Source organism: Morone saxatilis, unplaced genomic scaffold (genome assembly GCF_004916995.1).
Source record: "Morone saxatilis isolate NCDOM2014 unplaced genomic scaffold, NCSU_SB_2.0 Contig7, whole genome shotgun sequence".
Classification (NCBI taxonomy): Eukaryota; Metazoa; Chordata; class Actinopteri; family Moronidae; genus Morone; species Morone saxatilis.
Window position 1 is genome coordinate 17,696,552 of NW_023340246.1, and position 22,471 is coordinate 17,719,022.

The 22,471-nt window shown below is 39.5% G+C and overlaps 1 protein-coding gene across 1 annotated transcript in view; it reads left to right on the forward strand.

Moving 5' to 3' along the window:
• stxbp5a (syntaxin binding protein 5a (tomosyn)) overlaps window positions 1-22,471 on the forward strand; it is a 91,955-nt gene that overhangs the window by 58,857 nt on the left and 10,627 nt on the right. Inside the window, exons 9-20 of the mRNA XM_035679237.1 lie at window positions 6,915-7,038; window positions 9,091-9,169; window positions 10,282-10,436; window positions 12,291-12,363; window positions 12,607-12,754; window positions 14,401-14,468; window positions 15,748-15,788; window positions 16,036-16,256; window positions 17,691-17,872; window positions 18,221-18,346; window positions 18,726-18,877; window positions 20,472-20,534. Of these exons, the coding sequence (XP_035535130.1) occupies window positions 6,915-7,038; window positions 9,091-9,169; window positions 10,282-10,436; window positions 12,291-12,363; window positions 12,607-12,754; window positions 14,401-14,468; window positions 15,748-15,788; window positions 16,036-16,256; window positions 17,691-17,872; window positions 18,221-18,346; window positions 18,726-18,877; window positions 20,472-20,534 (1,432 nt within the window). The remainder of the gene's footprint in view (window positions 1-6,914; window positions 7,039-9,090; window positions 9,170-10,281; window positions 10,437-12,290; window positions 12,364-12,606; window positions 12,755-14,400; window positions 14,469-15,747; window positions 15,789-16,035; window positions 16,257-17,690; window positions 17,873-18,220; window positions 18,347-18,725; window positions 18,878-20,471; window positions 20,535-22,471) is intronic.

Sequence of the window (22,471 nt, forward strand, 5' to 3'; positions counted from 1 at the left end):
TCTCTCTCTCTCTCTCTGTCTTTGCCTTTGCTCTGTCTCCCTCTCTCAGATAAGCTAATATCCTCCCGCTGCTCCTAGGGCATTACAGTCTCTAGTATTGAATCTCCCAAGGGAGCTCATCTCTTCTCTCCAAACCCCTACAGTTACACCTCTCCAGAGACTCGGGGTTGAGTGGGCGGGGGGTTGTGCTCCTCATTTCGCTCACTATGATTTCCACTGACGAAGCGAAAGAGCCTGAAACACACAACACTTTCTACTCTTCTGGATTGTCTTGGGGTTATTCTCCTGCCTAATACATCCAAGTAGTTTAAAGTTTAATTTGGCCCCAGACCAGCCTTCAAGGGCATCCATGTGCTGCATCACTAGAGAAATGTGGTTGTGATTGCACCATGACTTTTTTAATAGTACCGTTGTGGGCAGGGCTGTAGCCAACACTAATTAAATGGACTAAAGAGCAAGTGCTGTAGGAAATGAACATACCAGGACTTTAGGGATGGAAGGGTGGGTGGTATGGACAAAATGAATATGATCAGTGTCTTATGATATTCACTTAACAAATTAAATAAAATACATAGTTTTTTCCTGCTTTAAATAAAATATATATAGCATATATACTATATATAATGTATATATATATATATATATATATATATATATATATATAGTATATATACACATATATTTTATATATATATGTGTGTGTATGATATATATATACATATATACATATATGTTTTGCTGCCTTACTTTGGAATGATGAAGTCTGAACTGAATGTGCAACATCAATGTTGGTTGCCAAGGAAACGTGTGTCTAATTTGATGTGAAGATTAAGATATTTTGCATTACTTAGCTCAGCCATTAAACATATATTTAACATTTATTATAAGCCATTGATGCTGCGTGGATTAGCTGTCATTCCGTTACATCATGAATGTGTGCGAACGCCGTCTCTTATTACATATTATATTCATCCTGCTGTGCACTCCTTTTCCTGCTGTGTGCTTTCATTTAACCACTATTTGCCTTGAAGCTCGCGGCAAAGTATCAAAATTGTCGACTTAAATGAACAAGGAAGCTTTTCCTTTTCTTCTTTTAAACAGCAGAGCATGCCTGTGGACTGTGCAGTGATGGATTCAGACCTTCGTTTCTTAAAGGCTTTAAATTTTGATACATTTGTGGTGGTTTAAACAAGTAAAAGGCAGTTAATGGTCTAGTATTTCAGAGAATAGGTATAGATGGCTTATGTTGGCTGCTGTGTTTTTGGCACATTTTTAACTATTTTTGCAAACTTTCTCACACAAACGTCAGCAAGTCGAGTGCACGTAAGGAAAATAAAATTGTTTCAAATGAAGGTAGCTTTTGTTAGTTATAGATACTGTCAAACTGCAGAGATGTCAGCAAATCAGGGAACTTAACCTGGCTCCCAGACAACAGGAAAAGTTTCCGACACAGTTCAGACAAACAGCAGAGGCGGTAAAACTTTTGTTTTTACAAGCTCTCAAAGAGCTGATAGAGCACGCCTTCCACTCTGTGTCTTTCAGTGGATTTTGTATTATTAGCTGTGGATCAGCAGTATGGGTTTGCAGTGAGTGCTAGCCAGAGAGCATCCGTCACCCTGACCCTGCTCCACTCTGCTCTTTCTGACTCAACACCTTGGTCTGAGTCTGGCCCTGCTGAATTGTCTGATATCACAGCCAGATTGGAGTTTCTACTCCCCTCCTTCCCCTGCTGTTTGTCACCTTGTGGCTTTTTTATCGCTCAATGAATGCACAAATGATTTGTTTTTGTGTGTCACAAAACTTGAAAAGATCCATTATTCAAACTCACTAATTTATTCGACAGTCTGCTTATACAAACAAGCCCAGCTTCCACCCTTTTTCTTCTATCACAACTTAATCTTGTCCAGTTTTATTTCTTTCTGTATTTGTCTTCTTAATTTGTCTTTTATTTTTATATCATTTTGACCAAAGTTTCTCTTCCTCATTGTTCCAGCCCTTTCTTTCTCTCTATTTCTTTTACTCTCTGTCGAATCATGGAAAGGGACCAGCAGTTTGTGCCCAAAAGCCAGTAACTCTGCTGCAGACATTGTTGGTTACCTCTGCTGTGAATGCGATAACCAAAAAAAAGTGTTAGTACAAGCGTGCACAAATGCAACCCACAACACAAAACACAAAAATGTTTGCTTCTATTTGCCCAGGAGCAAGCCGCAATTCTCAGAGCTATTATTTAAGGCCAACAATAACACAGTAAAAAGTGTGAACTTATTCCCACAAACACTAAGCATTAATTCATTTCCAAGCAATCCAAAAAAGATTTAACTGCTTTGACTATGGAGGAAGTTGTGTTATTTATATATTTTAACACCAGAATTCCTTTAGTAAACAACTGTTTTTGAATGCTCGATGCAGGCAGGGAACGAAGTTAGTTGTCCATATAGGATGATACATTGCCAGAATAAAGTTCTGAGGTATTTTTTTTGATGGACAGCTCAGTTGACTCTATATGATATGTCCTTCTGCAGTAAATCCCTCCCATGTGGTTGTCAAGAAGATTAAAAGCAAATGCTACAAATTATCGACAAACTCTATCTGACACAAGTCTGGCTTCATTAGGAAGTATTTTCTTTCCCCTTAAGACCTGTTGAGAATACAGACAGATTACTTTACTATTCAAAGCCGATGGCTCATTTGGCAAGTCTGACGCAATATCCATTAGCAGATAGAATATAATTCCTTATATGATGGTTAGAGTCTGTGGGGGATGAACCGGATATTACTCTTGTCAATACTAATGTCTGTGTCCTTGTTAAAAAACACAAGGTGATTCTGACACACTGTTGGTGTAAGACATTTTATGGTGAATTGGTGAAAATGTGATCCCTTATGAAGTAAATATGTTGACGGTAATGTTTTTAGCCATTCCAGTCATTCTATCGGTCCAATGCTTTGGTCCAGAGTGAAATATCGCTACAATCATTGGAATAGATGGTGTCTAGATTATGAATCTTAACCATTTATTATTTTGCCAATGATACAACTAAAAGTATAAAAGTATTCAACTAAAACCTTAAAAATGATATGTTTTGCAACCATCAAGGCAGTCTGGCAGTCCAACAATATAATTATCAAGACAGCCACGCAAGCAGCACATCTTTTCTTTGGAAATGACAATGTTAACAAGCTGATCAGCATGTGCAGGTACTTTAGTCATAAGTATTGGATAAATTAAAGTTTAGACCTGATGATGGTGTTGGATGAAAAGTCATAGGAGCACCAAAGACTTGCATTGCCATTCTGAGAACCATGGCTAAAAAAATCCTTGAAAACTTAATCACAAGAGTCTAGCAATCTCAAACTGTTTACGTGTAATTTAGGCAGATTAAGGAGTTGATGACTTTTGTAATCCCCCTGACTTTTTATCCAGCACCCTCTGAAACTAAAGACCAAAGTCTCTGTTGTACTTTTTCTCACTCCAATAATAACCGATGATGCTGCATCATCTTTTTTAATATAGAAAAAGTCTTAATTGGTAAATTGAAGCTCACAGGGGTTTGTTTCTTTCAGGGCTTATATAATAGCCGCAACACAAAAACAAAAACAGAATGGATTTCACGTTCCAATACAAAAAAGGATTGCTCTATGGAAATCACTGTTGACATACTTGCCCCCAAATGCTTGTTTTTTAGATTAAGCCCTTTTTGGTTGAATGTTTTTCTACTTGAGCTGAATTACCATCGCTGTGAGAGCCCCTGTATGTATGTGTGTGTGTGTGTGTGTGGCACTTGAGGACTAAGCTGTCTTCATGTCCCGGTGTGACACAACGCTGGCAGAAGCTATTATAATTAGGGCTGTGATATGCATGTTTATTTTCCTTCACCAATCTCAATTTTTGTGTTTTGTGTTTGTTTTGGTCTTTGCCGTGAGTTTGGGGTGTGTGTCTGTGTGTAGGGGACACACTTGCTGATGTGTGTGACTCTAATAAGTGTTGACTGAATTCTCTCATCCCCTAAAGACCAATCTGTGAAAACTGACCTAATGTAATAAATCATGAAATTAGTCTTTTTAATTGGTATTGTTTGATACGATGAGTACCATGTGTTTCAATTACCCTTCTCATTTTCCAATTAAGCACAGTGCATTGTTCCCTATTGAGACTGTCACAGCCAACAATGCCCTGATAGATTTCTAGAATTCAGTCTGTCGCTGTCAGAGCATCTCTGAATGGGTGAATGAGAGCTTTATCCCATAAAAAGTGTAATAAGTTTTAGCATTTAGTAATTTCTAGAATATCTGCAGATCCCATCCTTTATCTCGGCTGCAGCCAAAGTAAAACATCTTACACCCTCCTCCACTGGTACCTAAACTCATTAATATCTCATCTTCATAAAAATGTCTGCCATCTATCCATAAATTACATGGGAACAAGAACATCAGTCACTCCCAATGCCGATCTCAGGGCTCACATGCCCAAGAATATGCTCTATATGTCTAATTATACTAAGAACTAGCTCAGTATAGGATAATTCCTTTCTGTTCTAGAGCGTGGGATTTTACAGAATCGGAAATTGCATTCAGCACACCTTCCTTTAACTACATCCACGTCACCTGGCACCGCACATTGCTGAATCACTTCTGGCAACAAATCATTGACAAACTGCATCCCACCGTCTCTGTCACTTCAGGACTCACATCCGGCATCAGCTTAGATAAGGAACCTAAACCATTAGTCATCATGGCTCGAATTATTTCCAACGGTCTTCATAAAGAGGAAATCAGGAAACTTCATTACCGAAGAACACTTGAAAAAAAAAAAAGGATTTTAGGTTTTTTAGAACTTTAATCATCTTTCTGTTCGTTTGTGTGTCTTTGTTGGTGTGCGAGGGAGTGAGTCATCAACTGTGCAACAAGATAATGCGAGTCTGTGTCTGTGCAGCATGATGTAACCACAGCTCTGTCTCATCAAGCTCTCAGTGACCTGGAGGAAATCCCATTGAAAAAAACAGGATAATGAGACCTTTGAAAATTCTCAAGGCTGTGCATCCAAAAAAAAAAGAAAAAAAAAAAAAGAAAAACGCCCACCTCAGGAGCCAAACAAGCTCTGCACAGTATCACTTTATTGGTTTCCTCTTTGTGAGTTTATGGTCTGGCCATGCAAGACTGTCTAAAGGATTACATACTTTATCAGCAAGCAATAGATGGGGTTCATTGCCCCTCAAAACATATGAATATGTACTCTGTGAAAGATACAATTACATACAATACAATTTGTTGTGGTGTCACATGAGCACAAGCCGACACTGGTTCCCCACACTGTCTCATTTAGCTATTTTCTGAAAAAACTAACAAGCCTGACGCACAGCACCGTTAATGATTAATGATATACCGAAGGCAAAATTGATATACACTTAAATAAATAGCAGCTTCAATTGGAAGAGACTGACTTAACCTGACTGTGCGCTCACGACGGCATTGACAGCGAGGTGACCGTTCATTTCAGATGAGCGATGTGAGACAAGGAGCAGCGTTTGGGAGACGAGGCAACAAGGAAAAGCTGTGGCAAGTTCACACTTAAACAGTATTTGGAGCTTTAGCAAGAATCGCAAAATATTAAATTGTGCAAGGCGGAAAGAATACTGCAGCACATTTTTCAGAAAAGGCTATACCTAATACTAACCTGTATCCTATATCATATATACTGTATCTCATATCTTAGAATATGTCCAATCATTGTCTCTGAAAGAATATTTTCCGTGACAAAGCACCAGCAGGTGTTCTGGTGAGAACATACCTCTGGGTGAGAATCCATGTGACAAGCCTTGTAAAACTGCTCTGGAAGCTGATGTGAGCTTCACACAGATTTGGTACACATCATCATATTTACTTAATGTCAAAACGTTCGCTGGGTTTTAATTATGAGCTATGAAAAGGGCATCAATAAGCAAGGTTGCCCTTTACTGGCATACTTTGGTCATGATGTGTTTGTGTGTTCAATGATTGCTTGTCAGTAGATAAATCATTGTGAGCCAGGCTTACAACAGCGCCGGGACTATTTAGATGACAGGGAAGATGAGAGGACAGAGAGGGGCGCCATCTCTCAAACTATTGCCTGTCTGTCCTTGTTTTTCTCTGTATCTATTAGCTTGTCTCTGTGCCAATTTCTCCATTTGGTTCTTTGTTTTTTGTTTTTCACCTACGCCTTTGTCTTGGCTTTGAAGGCCTAACTTAAAGGTCGCCTCCTAAACTCCCCTCCTTTAAGCATCAGTGCCTTTTTCCAGTAAATATAATAGCTATTACAGTTGTGATTACTTTTATTTCCGCTTTTAAACTTTAAACTTTTTGAACTTCCTTGCTTACTTCTTACATACACATATGCAAGAAACTATTTATTGTGATATTTTTTCTCTTACCCGCTTTCTTTTTTGTTCTTCTTGGCTCCAAATGACACCAGATGAACCTGAATGCACCAGATCAACCATGTTTCAATTATATTTAGTATTAAAGATTTTTTTTTTTCCTTGAGTGAATTAGTGTCTTTGTGAAATAGAATTCTTAAATTTATAACCCTGGTAATAAAACCTTCCTCCTGGCACTCTTGAACAAAATGACCAATCCATTCCAGCTTTTCTCCACATTCAGCAAATGCGTCTTATAAAAGCCTTTTCTAATATATGCATTTATGCCACAGAAAATGCTCTGAAGTCAGGGGCCAGACTCTTTTATCTCGCTTTCACCATCTGTTCAAGAGTGTATGATCCAGAGTCACAGGGGTTTCACCCACATATGAACATTGTACCGTGTACCGTATGGCTGTGGCAATGCAACAAACTTGTGGCGTAAGGGAGATGGTGGCACATGATGTTTCATCCTGCTGAACCAACCCCACCCCAACCTCCCCTCCTCCTGCTGTTTCCTAGGCGATCCACTCAGTTGCCTGGCATCACGAGGGCAAGCAGTTCATTTGCAGTCACTCAGATGGGACTCTGACCATATGGAACGTCAGAGGCCAGGGCAAGCCCATACAGACAATCACCCCACACGGTAAGGAGGTGGAAACACACAAACAAAAACAAAAACATACAGTGGCTGTGTTTGAAATCCCTCCCTAATTCAATTATTTACTACTTCTTATATAATAGATACCTGTAGGGTGGGAATTCTGGGAGGGGACAACTATACTCTATAAATAGGATCAGTTTAACGCATAGCGCACTCTGTAATAAACAGAGTGATTTCAGACACAGCCACATGCATGTTGTCTCACTGTACAATTACATTCCAACATGCACAAAGCAATTGTAATTCAACAATTTTGGTTGTGAATAGATTGCATATTATTAAGATTTAATCTTAATTTATTAGATTATTTATTTTAACTTTACACAGTTATATAAGGTTAGTTAATTATTAAGGTAAATAATAGTTAAGAACATATTTGAACTAAAGCATTTTAATTGCTCAGCAATAGTAGTACATTTGTCATTTGTAGTACCATTTCTATGCATAAAAAAAGAAAAGAAACATAATTACATTCTAACAGCTACTGACCAATTTGGAACAAAATGTCCTATTCAAAAATAAAAAATACAGATAAAACATATGGTTTAAATATATCCCAAGACATAAAATATGCCTGGTATCTTCTTTATTTTTAAACTTACTTTGACCCTCGTTTGAAAAAGAAATCATATGAAATGTTCTATGTTCTAAAGTTTTATTATATAGTTATTTATCATTATTATATTATTATCATCACATTAGAGATAATCTGGTTGTCTAAGGAAAGTAAAGAGACTTATCTAAATCAGTGGTTTCCAACCTGGGGGTCAGGACTCCCATGAGGGGTTTCAAGATAAATCTAAAGGGTTGTGAGACAATCACCTTAGTAGGAAATAGGAAAAAAACAAAACAAGCTGAGTCATGTATAGTATATAGATGCATCCATTTCCTTAGGTTATTCAAAAAAGTCATTGATTCTGCTTGGTCTGATTTCTTTGGGGACTTATAGTACAGCACAGGTTTTACAATACATAGTACCAGTGCCTTCAGCCACCTGTCAGTCACATGACCTACTCTATACTCATTGAAACATCCCTAAAGAGCCTCCCTACACGTGGCTCCCTCATCGTTTCCTCATTTCAGGATTATTGTCTATTCAGTTATGTCCTGCCTCTGTTTGCTTTACTTTTGTGCCTGCACGCGCATACATTAGTGTCGGTGCTCTGTTTATTTCCTGCAGAAAAGTAAGTCTGCTCTTCTGAAGATGTATTTTAATCCGTACACCTCTTTCTCCTCACACACCTACTCACCCCACGGAGCACTTTGACAGTTCACCCCCTAAATGAAAGGCCCAGAAAAAAATAGACAGAGTGTGTGAGTGCAAGAAATGGACGGAGAGAGCATGAGAGTCAGAAAGAGGAACAAAGGAAGGAATTAAATAAAAAGAAAAACTTCTAACCAGTTTTTCAAGCTGGTTTTGTGTGTAGGGGATTGTAGAAAGGATTTCACCACACAGGGTTTTTAATTAGTTGTTTCTCCCACTGCTGCATACATAATTAGTTTGGTATTTAATGGGCAATTATGCAAATTCCTTTGACAGGTTTAAGTAAGGCTTATAAGTCCTTCTTTAATTGTCTTTTTAGATATCTGTTATTTAGATGTAGTTATTAAAAGTAGTCTTTTATTATACAGACCTGCCTTGTTTAACCTGCCTTAGGGTTCGCTTTGGCTCGTCAGCAATAATTCAGATACATTCAGCCATTTACTGTGCATTCTGATACATAAATATGCCCAGGTAGGCACATGTATGATGGATGCACAAATTTCCTTCCCGTGGAGCTCCCTTGGGGTTTGAATAGATGTATGCTGTAAATCATCCTTGATCATCACACCTTCTTTGCATGTCCCTGCCCCTACATTTGTCTTTCTCCTCTCTGATGAATGGCCTTTTGTTATTGTCTGGCTACTGTTCAAAGTCAAATTTGAAGTGCAGCTTCTGGGGGAAAAAAACAAGATGACAGGAGAAATAAGATGAGACGAGGGGAAGAGAGATGAACTGGCAAACTAAAGTATCTTCTGTTTGTTCTATTTTAGGAAAACAGCCCAAGGACGGGAAGAAGCCAGAGCCTTGTAAACCCATTCTCAAAGTGGAGTACAAAACCACTAGAATTGGGTAAGGTCTCTCTCTCTTTCTCTCTTACACATGCACACGCACACACACACACACACACATGAATGTGCATGAATATGCTTAATTATACACAATTGTACATTGTACAAATTACCTTGATGTGTCTTTTGTGACAATAATTTACATGTATTAAAAGCTGTTGCCAAGGCAATGTGAGTAACAAATGTGTATACGCAGTTAGTCTGATGTCAATCTAGCAAAATAAACTATTTATCTGTTACGGGCTTTTTTTCTAGCCATTAGGTGGTTGCCATGTAAGTCATTGCACACTCTACAGTGTTCTGATATTAAAATAATGTATTTTTGTATCGTGGCATCATGTGTCAGGACACACAGGAGTATTTTCCTAATGCTTTTTTGACTTACTACAGTGAAAGGTCAATGTTTGTTTTGTATTTGTAGTCAGTTAAACCCGTGGTTTCATCAGTCAAAGTCAACTGGTAACGTAACATGAAGCAAAACAATAATCTCACGTTTAAATTTGTCTCGTGTATTCGTTTACAGTAGGATGGTGGCACTGATTGTGAAACAATCAGAAAAGAACATTTATTTCTCTGATTCACTGGCTTTCTTGCTACCACGCTCCCTCTCCTGCGTCTCTCTCTAGATCACTCGACCAGTGCTGAAGATAGCAGCAAGTACACGTGTACACACACACACAGTGAGCTTATGTTGGGAGAGCAGGCAGGGACGGTCATTATGCAGTCCCAAAACCTCGTACAAATAAGTTAGAGGAGAGCCAGAGCATATGACAGCTTGCAGCGCATGTATCAGCTCTTTTACAAATGGTGACTGTGTGTGTGTAACATGCCCACAACTGACAGTGTGTCACTGGTTCGCCAAGCACGTTCAATACTAGGGAAAACTCAAAAGTATCACACAGAGAAAAACGTATTAAAGGACACTGAATCCCATGATGCCACTGTACTTATTACATTTATTTTTTATTATTATTTGTTATTATTTTTAAATTAATAGTAACTGAGTTAAATAATCAGCATCCTCAATATTGACCAAAATAGTTGGGATTAAAATTTTTGCCATAATCGAGCAGCCCTAATGCTTATGCTTCTATATGTGTGTGTGTGTTCCAGGGAACCCTTCATAATCCTGTCTGGTGGTCTGTCCTACGATACGGTGGGCCGGCGGCCTTGTTTGACAGTAATGCACGGGAAGAGTACTGCTGTGCTGGAGATGGACTATCCTATAGTAGACTTCCTCACACTCTGTGAGACACCGTACCCTAACGGCAAGTGTTTTTTTGGATGTGTGCATGTCTGAGCATTATATTTCTTTGGGAATTGCCATATTATTCTCCTTTCGTGAATGCATTAGTCACACAAACAAACACACACACACACACCTTTCTGTTTTTTAATTATGTTGGATTGCTTGCCCCTGTGTTAGTGTGTTTCTGTAATAAATATCAAATTTCCCAAGGGGATGGATCCTATTCCAGTTTTATTATCCGACACACAGACTATTACATTTTCATTTTATCTCTTTGTACACAATAGCCTTTCATCTAAATTAAATTATGATCTTATTTCCGGTATTGAGGAGTCAACAACTAAAACAAGTGAGAATGGGGCTGATGGTATGGGATCCTGGATGTATGTAAACCAGTATGCAAACTCTGTTGCAGCGTTATCTGGTACACATACAGCTACAGGAAGGATTAGTGAGTTATGTAACAATGGCGACTTAATTTTCTCACTGGAATGTCACCACCCTCTGATTTCATCTGGTAATGGACGTTACTGGGTCTTTGGATTACACAATACATGTCTGGCTGATAATGTGTATGTGTGCGTGCTTAAACCAGTGTTATTGTGTAGAGGAGGTTCATAATCCATGATGACGTGGCTCCAGATGATGCAATGCACCTAAATGCTATGTGCACACCAATGTGTTTGAATGGAAAAACGAAAGTATTGTACCACACACTGGCACAGTCACAAAATCTAGCAGAGGAGGTACGGTATGGAGACAAAAACAAAGATTAATAAGAGGTGAAGTGCGTATCTCATTAAAAAAGATATACAGTTTAAGTCCTTCACAGTAAATTAGACTTGATTTAAGTGTGGAGATTCAGTCCTAAACTTGGAAATAGTAGTTTGACAAAATAACAAATCTTATAACAAGGCCTACTTGCTTTTTCCGAGGCCTTTTTTTTTTTTTGCTGATTGCCTTGTTTGCAGTTAGTTTGGATCTTTAGGTAAACCAGCAGTGAAAGTTGCCATAACTACAGTTATTATATTCAGCTCCTGACAGACATAGAGATGCTGCACAGTGTTCTAAAAGTTGCATAATGATTCACAAGAGAATGTGAATCACTTGCAGACCAGCGGCAGGGAAGTAAAATGAGAAGGACGGTGAAAGATGTAGTGACAGCCATTGTCAAACTCTTTCAACCTTGGTGTACTCTGACAGCCTGAGATCTCTAAACAGCAGTTTACACACACATACACATGATATAGTGTGATATAGTACATATCTGAATGGTCTCTGTATGGTATGTGATGCTGTTTCCTCACTACACTACTACTGTAGCTGAGGCATTTAGTGGCTAAACATAGAATACAAAACTTCTGCTAAATTGCTGAATGTGCATTTCCCCCTTATTAGCATTTATCACTTTTATAATTCTGTAAGACTGTGACTAAAATATGTGCTAACAGCTTATTTAGCAGCAGGGTGATCTGTACTGGTTACAATGTTGTGCTGTTATAAGTCATGAATATATATTGATGGGACCAGTGCAATGATTTTATCAATTCATTTAATACAAAGGTTTAAAGTCTGTTATAAGAGAGAATCATCTTAATGTTGAATATGAAATTCCACTCCCAAATCAGCTGGATAAAAATATTTAACCGGAGCAATATCCTCCATGGTTATAAATCACATAGATTAATAAATATAAAGTGTTCTTGCCCTCATATCTTCAGGGCATGGATATGATAATAACGTTTGCCATATAAAGTCTGAGGAATTCTTCCCCTGTGGTTTGTAGATTTCAGGGGAGTTCTCTCTCGAGGAATTACAAGACTGCTTAAAGTGTGGCTTGATGAATGACTTGTCTGGCTGTTTCATTGTGCAGATTTTCAGGAACCTTATGCTGTGGTGGTCCTTCTAGAAAAGGATTTAGTGGTGATCGACCTTGCACAAAATGGGTGAGTTTGACTCTACACTTTATCGCCTTTACTTCTTTTGTTTCTTAAATCTGGGCTAAAATGTCACAGTTGACCTATTAGTGCTCGTTGTCTAATATATATTGCCTCTACTTTATATCATGGTATAACTTCCTTTCATAAATATTATTCTTTAGTTTTGCATGCAGTACTGAATGAGAGGCACTGATACGGGCCAGACTCATTCAATTTAGAGTGACTTTGTCTGTGCTCTCTTGTTCGCAGTTACCCCATATTCGAGAACCCCTATCCTCTGACTATCCACGAGTCTCCTGTGACCTGCTGCGAGTACTTTGCCGACTGCCCTGTGGACCTCATACCTGCACTTTACTCTGTTGGCTCGCGGCAGAAACGACAGGGCTACAGCAAAAAGGTACTATATCGCTTTATGTTGTAATACTGCATATTGTTGTTACATCAGGCTTTGGATCAAAACCTTCAGAATTAGAGAGCAGGTTTACAATTTAGCATGGAAAGGGCAAAAAGGGAGCCAGTGTGTACAAATTAGTGGCATCTAGTGGTGCAGTTGCAGATTGCAATTCACTCGCATCACCCTCCCCTTCAAAGGAAAAACTATGGTGGCTGCGAAATGAGTGAAAAACACAAACAGCTCTATCTAGGCTCAGGTTTGTCCAGTCTGGGATACTGTAGAAAACGGGCCGCTCCCTCTGAAGATAAAAAAAGGCTAATTCTAAAATTCAAAAATACAATTAGTATTTTCAGGTGATTTTTATAAACTAATGAAAACATAACATGAATATTATATTCCATTTCTGCCAATAGCAAGTCTTACATTTTACTCATTGACCCTTAAAAGTTTCTTGGATCCAAAAAAGTTTCATGCAAGACCTACGTAATGTGGTACTTGAATTTAGAAAAAATATGAATTTCTTTAAAGAATACCAAATTTCATGTTATTCATTATTCATTTATTATTGGATTATTGTGCAGAGAAAACTCTCTAGTTTTTTTGTCTCTGACACTGTGAGCCTGTTAGCATGCTGATGTTAGCATTAGGAAAGGACAGAAACTACAGAAATAGCTAACTGCTTCTTGTCATCATTGATTGTACCCATTTAAGGTTTTAGTTTTAGTATTTGAAATCAAATGAATTACCACTCGAACACAAAATAACTCTTTGAACACACGTCTCATCACAGATTAATGATGTATAACGGCGTAATAGTGTTTTCCTTCATGTCGTTCTGGATAGCAGTGTCATAAAAAATACCTAAATTAGAAATGTAAATGTTCCACATTACACCCTCTAACCATCATGCCATACTCCAAGAACCACAAGGTTATTGGATAAAGGACACATTAATACATACCTATGCATGCTTTCGCCCAAAACTGCATGGAGCATGAGTTAATTTGTATTAGTGGTTCTAAAGTATATTTCTCAATGTTTCCGTGAAGCTAAATGGACTTGGCGTCATATTACCTAATGATCCTCCACTCTCTTTGCACACCTCCTCTCTTCTCTCATTCTCTTTTCTCATCCCTGTGTCATCTAAGACAGACCCCCTGCTCTTTCAGCTATTATGTATGCCTATGTTCTTTTCCCTGTCGCCTTGTTCTAGCTTTCTGTCGGAAATGTCAGCATGTACTGACCCAAACTGGCTGCCTAGCTGCTTCTTTTATTTTTTATTTTTTTGCTTAGCAAAGGCCTGACTGAGCTGCGGGAGGGCATTCTCACATAAAGATCACCATGAGTCATCATGGTGACCTTTGTATGTGTCAACGTGTTCAAAGCCAAACCCCCCACCAACACACAGACACACACTCTCAGATGGATGCACACACATTGAGGTGCATAATGTATAATTGCAAGACATGCTGAGAGATGTACACGACGGATTCCTGCCTGTTTTCTCATGCACACTAACACGGTTTAATCACGTCATCTATTGCTAAAATCAATGTTTCTACTGACATGCTGTTTATTGACATAGCTGTTCTTCTACCAGTACTCTTTCATTGGCTCTAATGTACTCTGTGTGTCTGCTGTCTATCTAGGAATGGCCTATTAGTGGTGGAAACTGGGGTCAAGGCACACAAAGCTACCCAGAGATCATCATCACAGGGTAAGACAATACTGATTTTATTAGCATTATCATTATCTTCTTGCTGCAACTCAATTACTTTCACCTCTCCTGCACCGTTAGGTCACCACACTAGAGGAGGAGCTTTTCTTAAGACATTTACTGTAGGTCTTTATACATTACATTCATGTGCACTTTGCTCAATTTTGATGTTTATTATCCTGCACGAAGCTGTCGACATGGGGAGAAGGGACGTTTTTTAAACAGAACACACGCACTGAAGAAGTGACATTGAGGTATTGGTTTGGCAGCAAGAGGCTCTCACTCCTCTCCTTCTTCCCTCTCTCCACACCCCAACGTGCTGTATTATTATTCTGCCCAGGTCTCTTTCTCTCTTCTAAGAGTGCCACAGCCTGCAAAAAATATTTATCTCCCAGTACACTCAGCTGAACGGGCAACAAGACAATGAGGAGTGGGGAAAAATGGCAACCAAAATACACGTCAAAATACTAGACAATGTCTTTTTCTGTGACACTAAATGGGGAAGCTGCCGTGCTTATCACCTGCTAATGAATGTAATCCTGTGTACACCCATTACACTGGTGTTTAGTTCATTTTTAGGCAATTATCAGTATCTGGGAATTATTTAGCTGTTATAGTTGCCTCCACTCATCAGGGAAGGCTTTCCACAAGATTTTCAGAAACCCTTTCCACCAGGATTTGCTCCTTCTCAGCCACAAGAGATTTAGTGAGTTCAGCCACTGATGTTGTGTGATAAAGCCTAGCTTGCAGTCGCTGTTCCAACTCAGGAGTCTGATGGGGTTTAGGTGGGGGCTTTGCACAGGCAAGTCAAGTTCTTCCACACCATCCCAGGGACACCATTTCTTCATGGACCCCACAGGAAAAGATGTCCTCCAAACATTTGCCACAAAGTTGGAAGCACTATTGTGTTAAATATCACTGTATGTTGTAGCATTAAGATTTCCTAACTAACTAAGGAGCCCAGCCTAAACCATGAAAAACAGCCCCAGAACAAAAGTACAAAAAGGCGGTTACCTCCTGATTAAACAACCATGATTGAAGTTCTGAAAAGTGGAATCCATCTCAAGAAGAGATCTGTGGAGATTAATTTGGGAGAAAATAAAACATTTTACTTTATTAATATTTGTTTTATTTTTATTTACTACTTAGACATCAGATTTTTCTGCAGAAGTAATCCAAAAAGTCTTTAATTGATATTCTATTCAACACTGAAATTATAAAACAACAAATTCATTTCTTCCTTGTTCCTGTACTTTTTCTGCCGCTCTTGAATTCCCAGGCATGCTGATGGAACTGTGAAGTTCTGGGATGCCTCTGCAAGTGAGTTCTCTCAACGGCAAAGCTTTGCTTATTCTTCACAAAATTTTCAAACAAACTATAGACAACATCAGGACATATTGAGCTTCAATTAAAATTTGAGACAGAAATTAAAGCTAAGAAAAAGGAAATCCTATAGAAATAGTTTTTATTTCAGTTTCAAAGGATTCATTGCCTCTGCTTTCATATTATTTGGAGTCAGATTCTATGTGTGTGCTGTCCCTGGAACTGATACTTTTTTTTTTCCTAGTAATGCTCCAGGTTCTCTATAAACTCAAAACAGCCAAGGTGTTTGACAGAAACCGGTCCAAAGAGGACAAAGGCAGCACTGAGGTGTCAGATGAAGACCCCTTTGCTATTCAGATCATGGCCTGGTGCCCTGAGAGCCGGATGCTGTGTGTGGCCGGGGTGTCAGCCAATGTTATCATCTACCGCTTCAGCAAGCTGGAAGTAACTACTGAGGTGGTGCAGGTGGGTAATGGTTTATAATCTGGTTTAAATGCTTATTTTTTTGATACAATAAAAAAGAGAAGGGGAAATAGATGTTTTCATGGACACAAATAAGGGAAATAATGTAACTGTAGTTTTCTATTAAGAAAACATTTAAATTTTGTTTGTTATTATTTGCCCTCAGTGCAAATTTTCCCAGTTTTAAGATGCTGATATGCACAAACACACATACACACTCAAAGATCTGCCTAGTCAAAGGCCGTATGGTTGCCATGCCAATAGACGGAGCAGTGAACAAGCAAAGCTAGACTGTCATTATAATCTGCCTTGATAGTGACTTAAGTGCTTATGGGGGTGTGATGGGAGCCAGTGTTTACTGGCATAAAGAGAAATGCTGTTTAATCTGTGTGCATACACACAGCTCCTATATTTCAAGTGCATATATCCTCAGTTTCTGCTGTTGGTCACTGAATCAGTGGGGTGTTAAATTTGTTACAAGCTAGATACTTTATTGATCATTTTGGCAACATTTTTCCTGCTAAGCAGTCATTGCTGTGGTGTTGTTCCTCTAGACTTACTCTAAACAGAGATCACTTGTCAATCAAAGTACGTGGGAGGTACTGTGATGTCTTTTTCCTTGCAGGTCTGTAAATTAATTTTAATGTTTTAGCTGGTGCCCTCTAGGTGTTTGGCACTGTCTGTCTTAACCATGCAATTCTTCCAAACAAACTGGGCAAACAGCAAAGACTTTTCATGAATCTGTAGAGCTGCAAGTGCCTTGCTTAAGGCACCTTGCAGCAGGAGACTGATTTGAATCAGCCAGCTTCCTGCCACCTTTTTTCTGTGGGTGACTGGCAGTGAGCGCTGATGCATGTGTCAGAGAAATTTCGGGCACTTTTTCCTACGCTCCAAGCCTGTGATTGGGACGTGGATGAGGACTAGATATGCAGTTGCAGCGAGGTGTAATTAGGAGAGCAGCCTCCCCTCTCACAAGGTCAAACACCTCTCTGTAACCTTGCAGAGATGAAGGTAGAGGAGGACAGAGACAGGCTGAAGAAGGAAACTGATCACTCCTCACTCCCACATGTCAGTGGGCTAATGAGACTGACAGAATGCAAAAGAGAAGAGCTTATGTACAATGTGTGTGTGTTCCTGTGTGTGCGTGTGTGTGACTGTGCGAAGGTGGAGGTTGCAGAGAAGTAGCCTGAAGGAGGGCTTAGGAATATTTCAGTATTGGAGGACCTCTTTGACTCTCACTCTGCCTACACCCACATACACACACCCGTCAAACAAATCTCTATTATCAAAGTGACTCTGAGTGTGTGTGTGGTTGTCATTCATGGTCGTATGAATTTATGGTGTAGTATGTGCCTTTATGATGATTTTGATGATCTCCTGTTTTATAAATCTGATAACTTATATTCTGTGAACTTGTGTGGGTTTTGTTTTAAACAGCTACTAGAGGTGCGAATGCAGTACGAGCTCAACGACATGGAGTCTCCAGACGGCGGGGGTGGAGGGGGAGAACAGACATCGGCTCTCCCCACCCCCGGTGCCTCCCCTCAGACGAGCGGCCCACCATCACACCCCTCCACCAGCAGCAACAATTCTGACGGAGGCAACATGCCCTGCCTGAAGTATGAACCGCACACAAACACACACACATAAACTCTCAATAGCACCAGGAGCGCTTGCACACATTCTCATTCACACAAGAGTCTTGCCTTTTGCCTGAAGCACTCTTGCACAGACTTAGTCAGCGCCTGAAGCATTCTCAGCCACAGCCTCCCCATCATCCCCTCGCAGGCACTCATGCCAGACCCTCAACACACAACTGTTTCAGAACTGCAGCTGCACCACTTGTCATTCTCTTTCTGAAACTCTTTTTTTTTCTTGTATTTCTCTCTCTTTCATTTATTTTGCTCCTCTCTATTTCTCTCGCTGTCTCTACTCCTCTCCGTTCGACTCTGTCTTCTTTTCTCCAGAGTGCGCAGTACTCCCCTGAAGCAGTCTCCTGGTTACCAGGTAGATCTGGTGGTCCAGCTAGTGTGGGTGAGTGGAGAGCCTCCCCAGCAGATCACAAGTCTGGCGCTCAATTCCTCCTACGGCCTGTAAGTATATAGGCGGCAATGTCTTAGTCATGACTAGAACCAAGTAGATGTTTACTAAACATATCAAGTATGTTATCCCAATCCTTAAAATAAACATAATCTATTAACAAAAAAAGATGGATGCACTTACAATTTTTTCAGTTTAAGCAGCAACTGCTCAAGGCTACAGTGACAACAATGCCTGTCAACACAATTTATCACTACCAGAAAATTTTGGACATTCTAGCTGCTTTTGGGCTTTGACTACAGTGATTTTAAGCTCGAAAAACCTAATCAAATCTCATAACAGTATTTCTCTAACCCATTTATCTTTCTTTCACTAACTTTCATGCTTCTTCTGCTTCCTCCCTGACTCACTGTCTCTGCTCCCTCTCCCCAGTGTGGTGTTTGGCAACAGTAACGGTCTGGCAGTGGTGGACTATGTCCAGAAGACAGTGGTGCTCAACTTGGGGACGGTCGAGCTTTATGGCTCCAATGACCCCTACCAGAGACAGCCCCGCTCGCCAAGAAAGGCACGACAGCCCTCTGGAGGTAATGAGGAAAAGGGATAAGAAGGAGAAAAGTAAGAAAGTAAATGTCCAAACGTCTCCGACCAAACACCCAAGTACAGTACAGCATCATTGCCAGCAAACATCGGGGTGGCTGTTCAGCTACTAAAGCCATTATTTCATGTGGCACTGCTTATCTGTTGTTTCAGCTCCACTAGCTCAGATTATTTAACTTTCAAATACAAATCCTGTACATGATTATTTATTTTATTTTCCTCAGCATCCGACAAAGTTGAACCATGATCTGCAAATCCTGCTCCTGTCTTAAAGGCAAATTAAACAATCAAAAGAAAATTGCACAGAAATGCACAGAATATAAATCACCACTATTATGCTCTCCAGGTTGAATGAAGCCTTAACGTAGGTAGACAAACAACACGGCAGCTTTAAGGGATTTTGGGTACACTAAAAAAAAAAACGAATCTCAAAATAACTCCTGGAATGCACTGAGAAGCAAAATCTGATTTTGTATTCCAAGGTTTATTTTCAGCAAAGGTCTGGGCTAGAATTAAAATCAGTCTTTTACTGCACATTATGATGGGTTTGTGCCAGTGGAGCCTACTTACAATGATTACTAAGACTCCAGTAACCCCACAGGTCCCACGGCCCTGAACTCATCTGTACACTGATCCGAATGTGAGAATGAAGTCATAGCACAACACACTCTGGTTCATAAGGCTGACACACAACATAACACTTAGACTAACTCTATCTTTGTCCATCTGCCTCTCCCTGTCTCTCTTTCCTTCTCATTCACACACACACACACACACACTCTCACAGCCCATCCCTTTCACACACATTGCCACTGCAGCCTCATGGTGCCACTGATAGACAGTAAGATGCTTTCAGTATGGACACACTGCCACCCTGTGTTAGATGATGGCAGTGCAGCTATATAGAGGATGCCGCAGTGTCATGACGATGTACTGCCCATACTTGAGCAAAACTTTGATGGATGAATTACTAAGCCGTGCGTATGTGGATGCTGAGGGATTTATTTTTGATGTTTGCGATGCACACACGCATGCAAACGCTCACATACACACCAGCAAGCGCACATTGTAAATATACACAGAGCATCTGGTGTCACTGACTGGTGAGCAGTGGGCTGGCACCTGTCAGAGCTTGGCGAGCGCGAGCAGTAATCAGGCGTCCAGCTGTGTTTCTCTGCCAACGGGGGACTGCTGTCTGCTTGGCTTTCTGCCTCACAGGACAATGTCACACACACGCACACACATTTGTACACAAACATGCACGCGGCAAAGGGAGGAATTATACTTAAAACTGGATAAAGGAAGACTCAAGATGCACAAAATCTTCCTCCTTTTAAAATATGAGCAGAACAGACGGAGTAGTTAAGGCTGTTGGTCTGTTTACCTGACAAGTGAAAAAATCATTAGAAATGGAAATGATCTATTTGTACATACTGTATGGTCCAGTCCTTAGAAAAACATACAACATACTGATATGTGAGGTTCTCTCTGAAGTGGCAGTAAAAAGGGTACATGCTCACAGAATGAATGTGCTTTTTTATTTTGTATTTCATGAGATGAACCGTATGATCTTTGCTGCAGGTCTGTGCGACATCAACGAGGGCTCAGCCACATCAGAGGATCGCTGCAAGTCCCCTACTTCAGGTAACATGTCCTTCAGCGTCTCATTAAGAAGAAAATTATAAGAAATATAGCAGAGGCTTTGTGTTATTCACACGTATAACCCAAACAGTGAACCAGTCAGAAAAAGATCTATAATACCATGTATTTGAAAGAGTATTGGTTGGGGAAGAAGATTAATGTTTCAGAAGAGCCTCTACTTTGAATACTGTTTTATTGAAATTGTTGCTCATCAAACTGGAACTACACAAAAGGGTTTTTTTGTTGAACCATAAAATTGTCTGGCTGTCAATTTCATTCTGCTTCAGTCTTTAGAAATGCTCTGTTTGAGTTTATTACTGTACGCTTATGGGTCTTATGGGCTTATGAGACTATTTTCCCATTTGTGCATGCCTTCATTTACTACTTTGCAGAGTTCAATACACAGGAATACATTTGTTTTAATCTCACACAGTATCGTGGAAAACTGTAGGCTGTGAACGTGTCCAGTCCTATGATGCCAATTCAGTGTGACAGCTCAGAATTATTAATTGAATTAAACTGTTCAGAAAAACGGCATTGTGGTAGAGAAACCCATTAATTTACATTTATCAGACTCTAAGTTAAAAAGTAAAAGTTCAACCTGAAGGGCCTCAGGCTTTTTCACATATTCAGTAACTGCTTAATTTAAAGAAATAGCGTACAGTTAAATGCAGAATTTAATTTGCAAGATGTTGAATGAACTTTTGATTTGGAATTTTAGCTGGGATCTTCTTTCAGTTAAACATTAAAATGCATCTGGGTGCACTGTATTGAAGAAGTTCTGTACAGAACATTATTATATTAAGTAGTTTTGATATCAGTGAATGCAAACAAACAAATGCAATACCACTTAGAAAATGATGCACTGCTACAATGCAGTATTCGACCCACTGACGATTTTGTAGAAGAACTACATTGTGTAGTAAGTAAGACGCTCTGTTGCTCTTTTACTTGCTTCCTCCTTAATCTACGTCATTAGTATTTCAGCTGAAGGTGCTTGAAGAGAGAACAGCCCAGATCCATCTCATTAGGGGTAACTTGGCATTAGCACACTGAAAATAAGGAGCTTTTTAAAAAGGTCAGACAGAAAACAAATCTCAAAGTCTGGAGTTTGGCTGTGGTTTCCAGGTATGATGACTGTCCCAGCCCCCCGTGTCTGGTGCCAACAGACTGTGGTCTGATACATCTGTCTGCTCTGCATTATTCATAGGATAGAGAGATAAGGAGAAAGACAAAGAAATGGCTGCCTTTACAGTCGTTTAGTCTAGGGATAAGGTTTTTTCTTCTGTTTTTGGTAAGTAATAAAGTCTGCCAGTGGAGAAAATAATTTACATTTCTTTTCTTACAGTTTCACCCTTTTAACCTTGATATATGATGAGTTTAAACTCCATTAGTGCCAGGATAGTGTCGTTTCATTCAAGAAAATGATTTCAATAGTTTCAATAATTGAAAACTTAAACCTAAAATGGCCACTTCCACCTCTTAATGCTAAACCACTTGCAGTAATAAGACGAACTGACTTTATTATCCATTTAACATTATAAGGATATACACGCAATGAAACAAACTAAAAGAGAAAAAAAAACACATCAGTAGCAAGTTAGTACTCTCCACAGACTGTTTTACATATAATGTACTTTAAATCTATGCTCATTATGGTATCCAAATGAAACAGGGACATTTTTAGATTGTATTAGTTTTCTTTTTAGGCAATACGGCTTACAAAAGCAGGAACTTGGAATATACCGCATTCTCTCATCAGTGAATCTGTTTTTAGGGTACAGGGTGTTACATCAGAAAACAAGGTATTTGAGTTGAAACAGATGTCCTGAATTTCGAAACAGCTTTACTGAAATTAAAAGGCCAGTTTCCTTCTCAGGACCAAAAAAAAACAGCAAACAACAAAAGCTTGTATGTAGTAAAAAGCCAAAGGGTGTTTC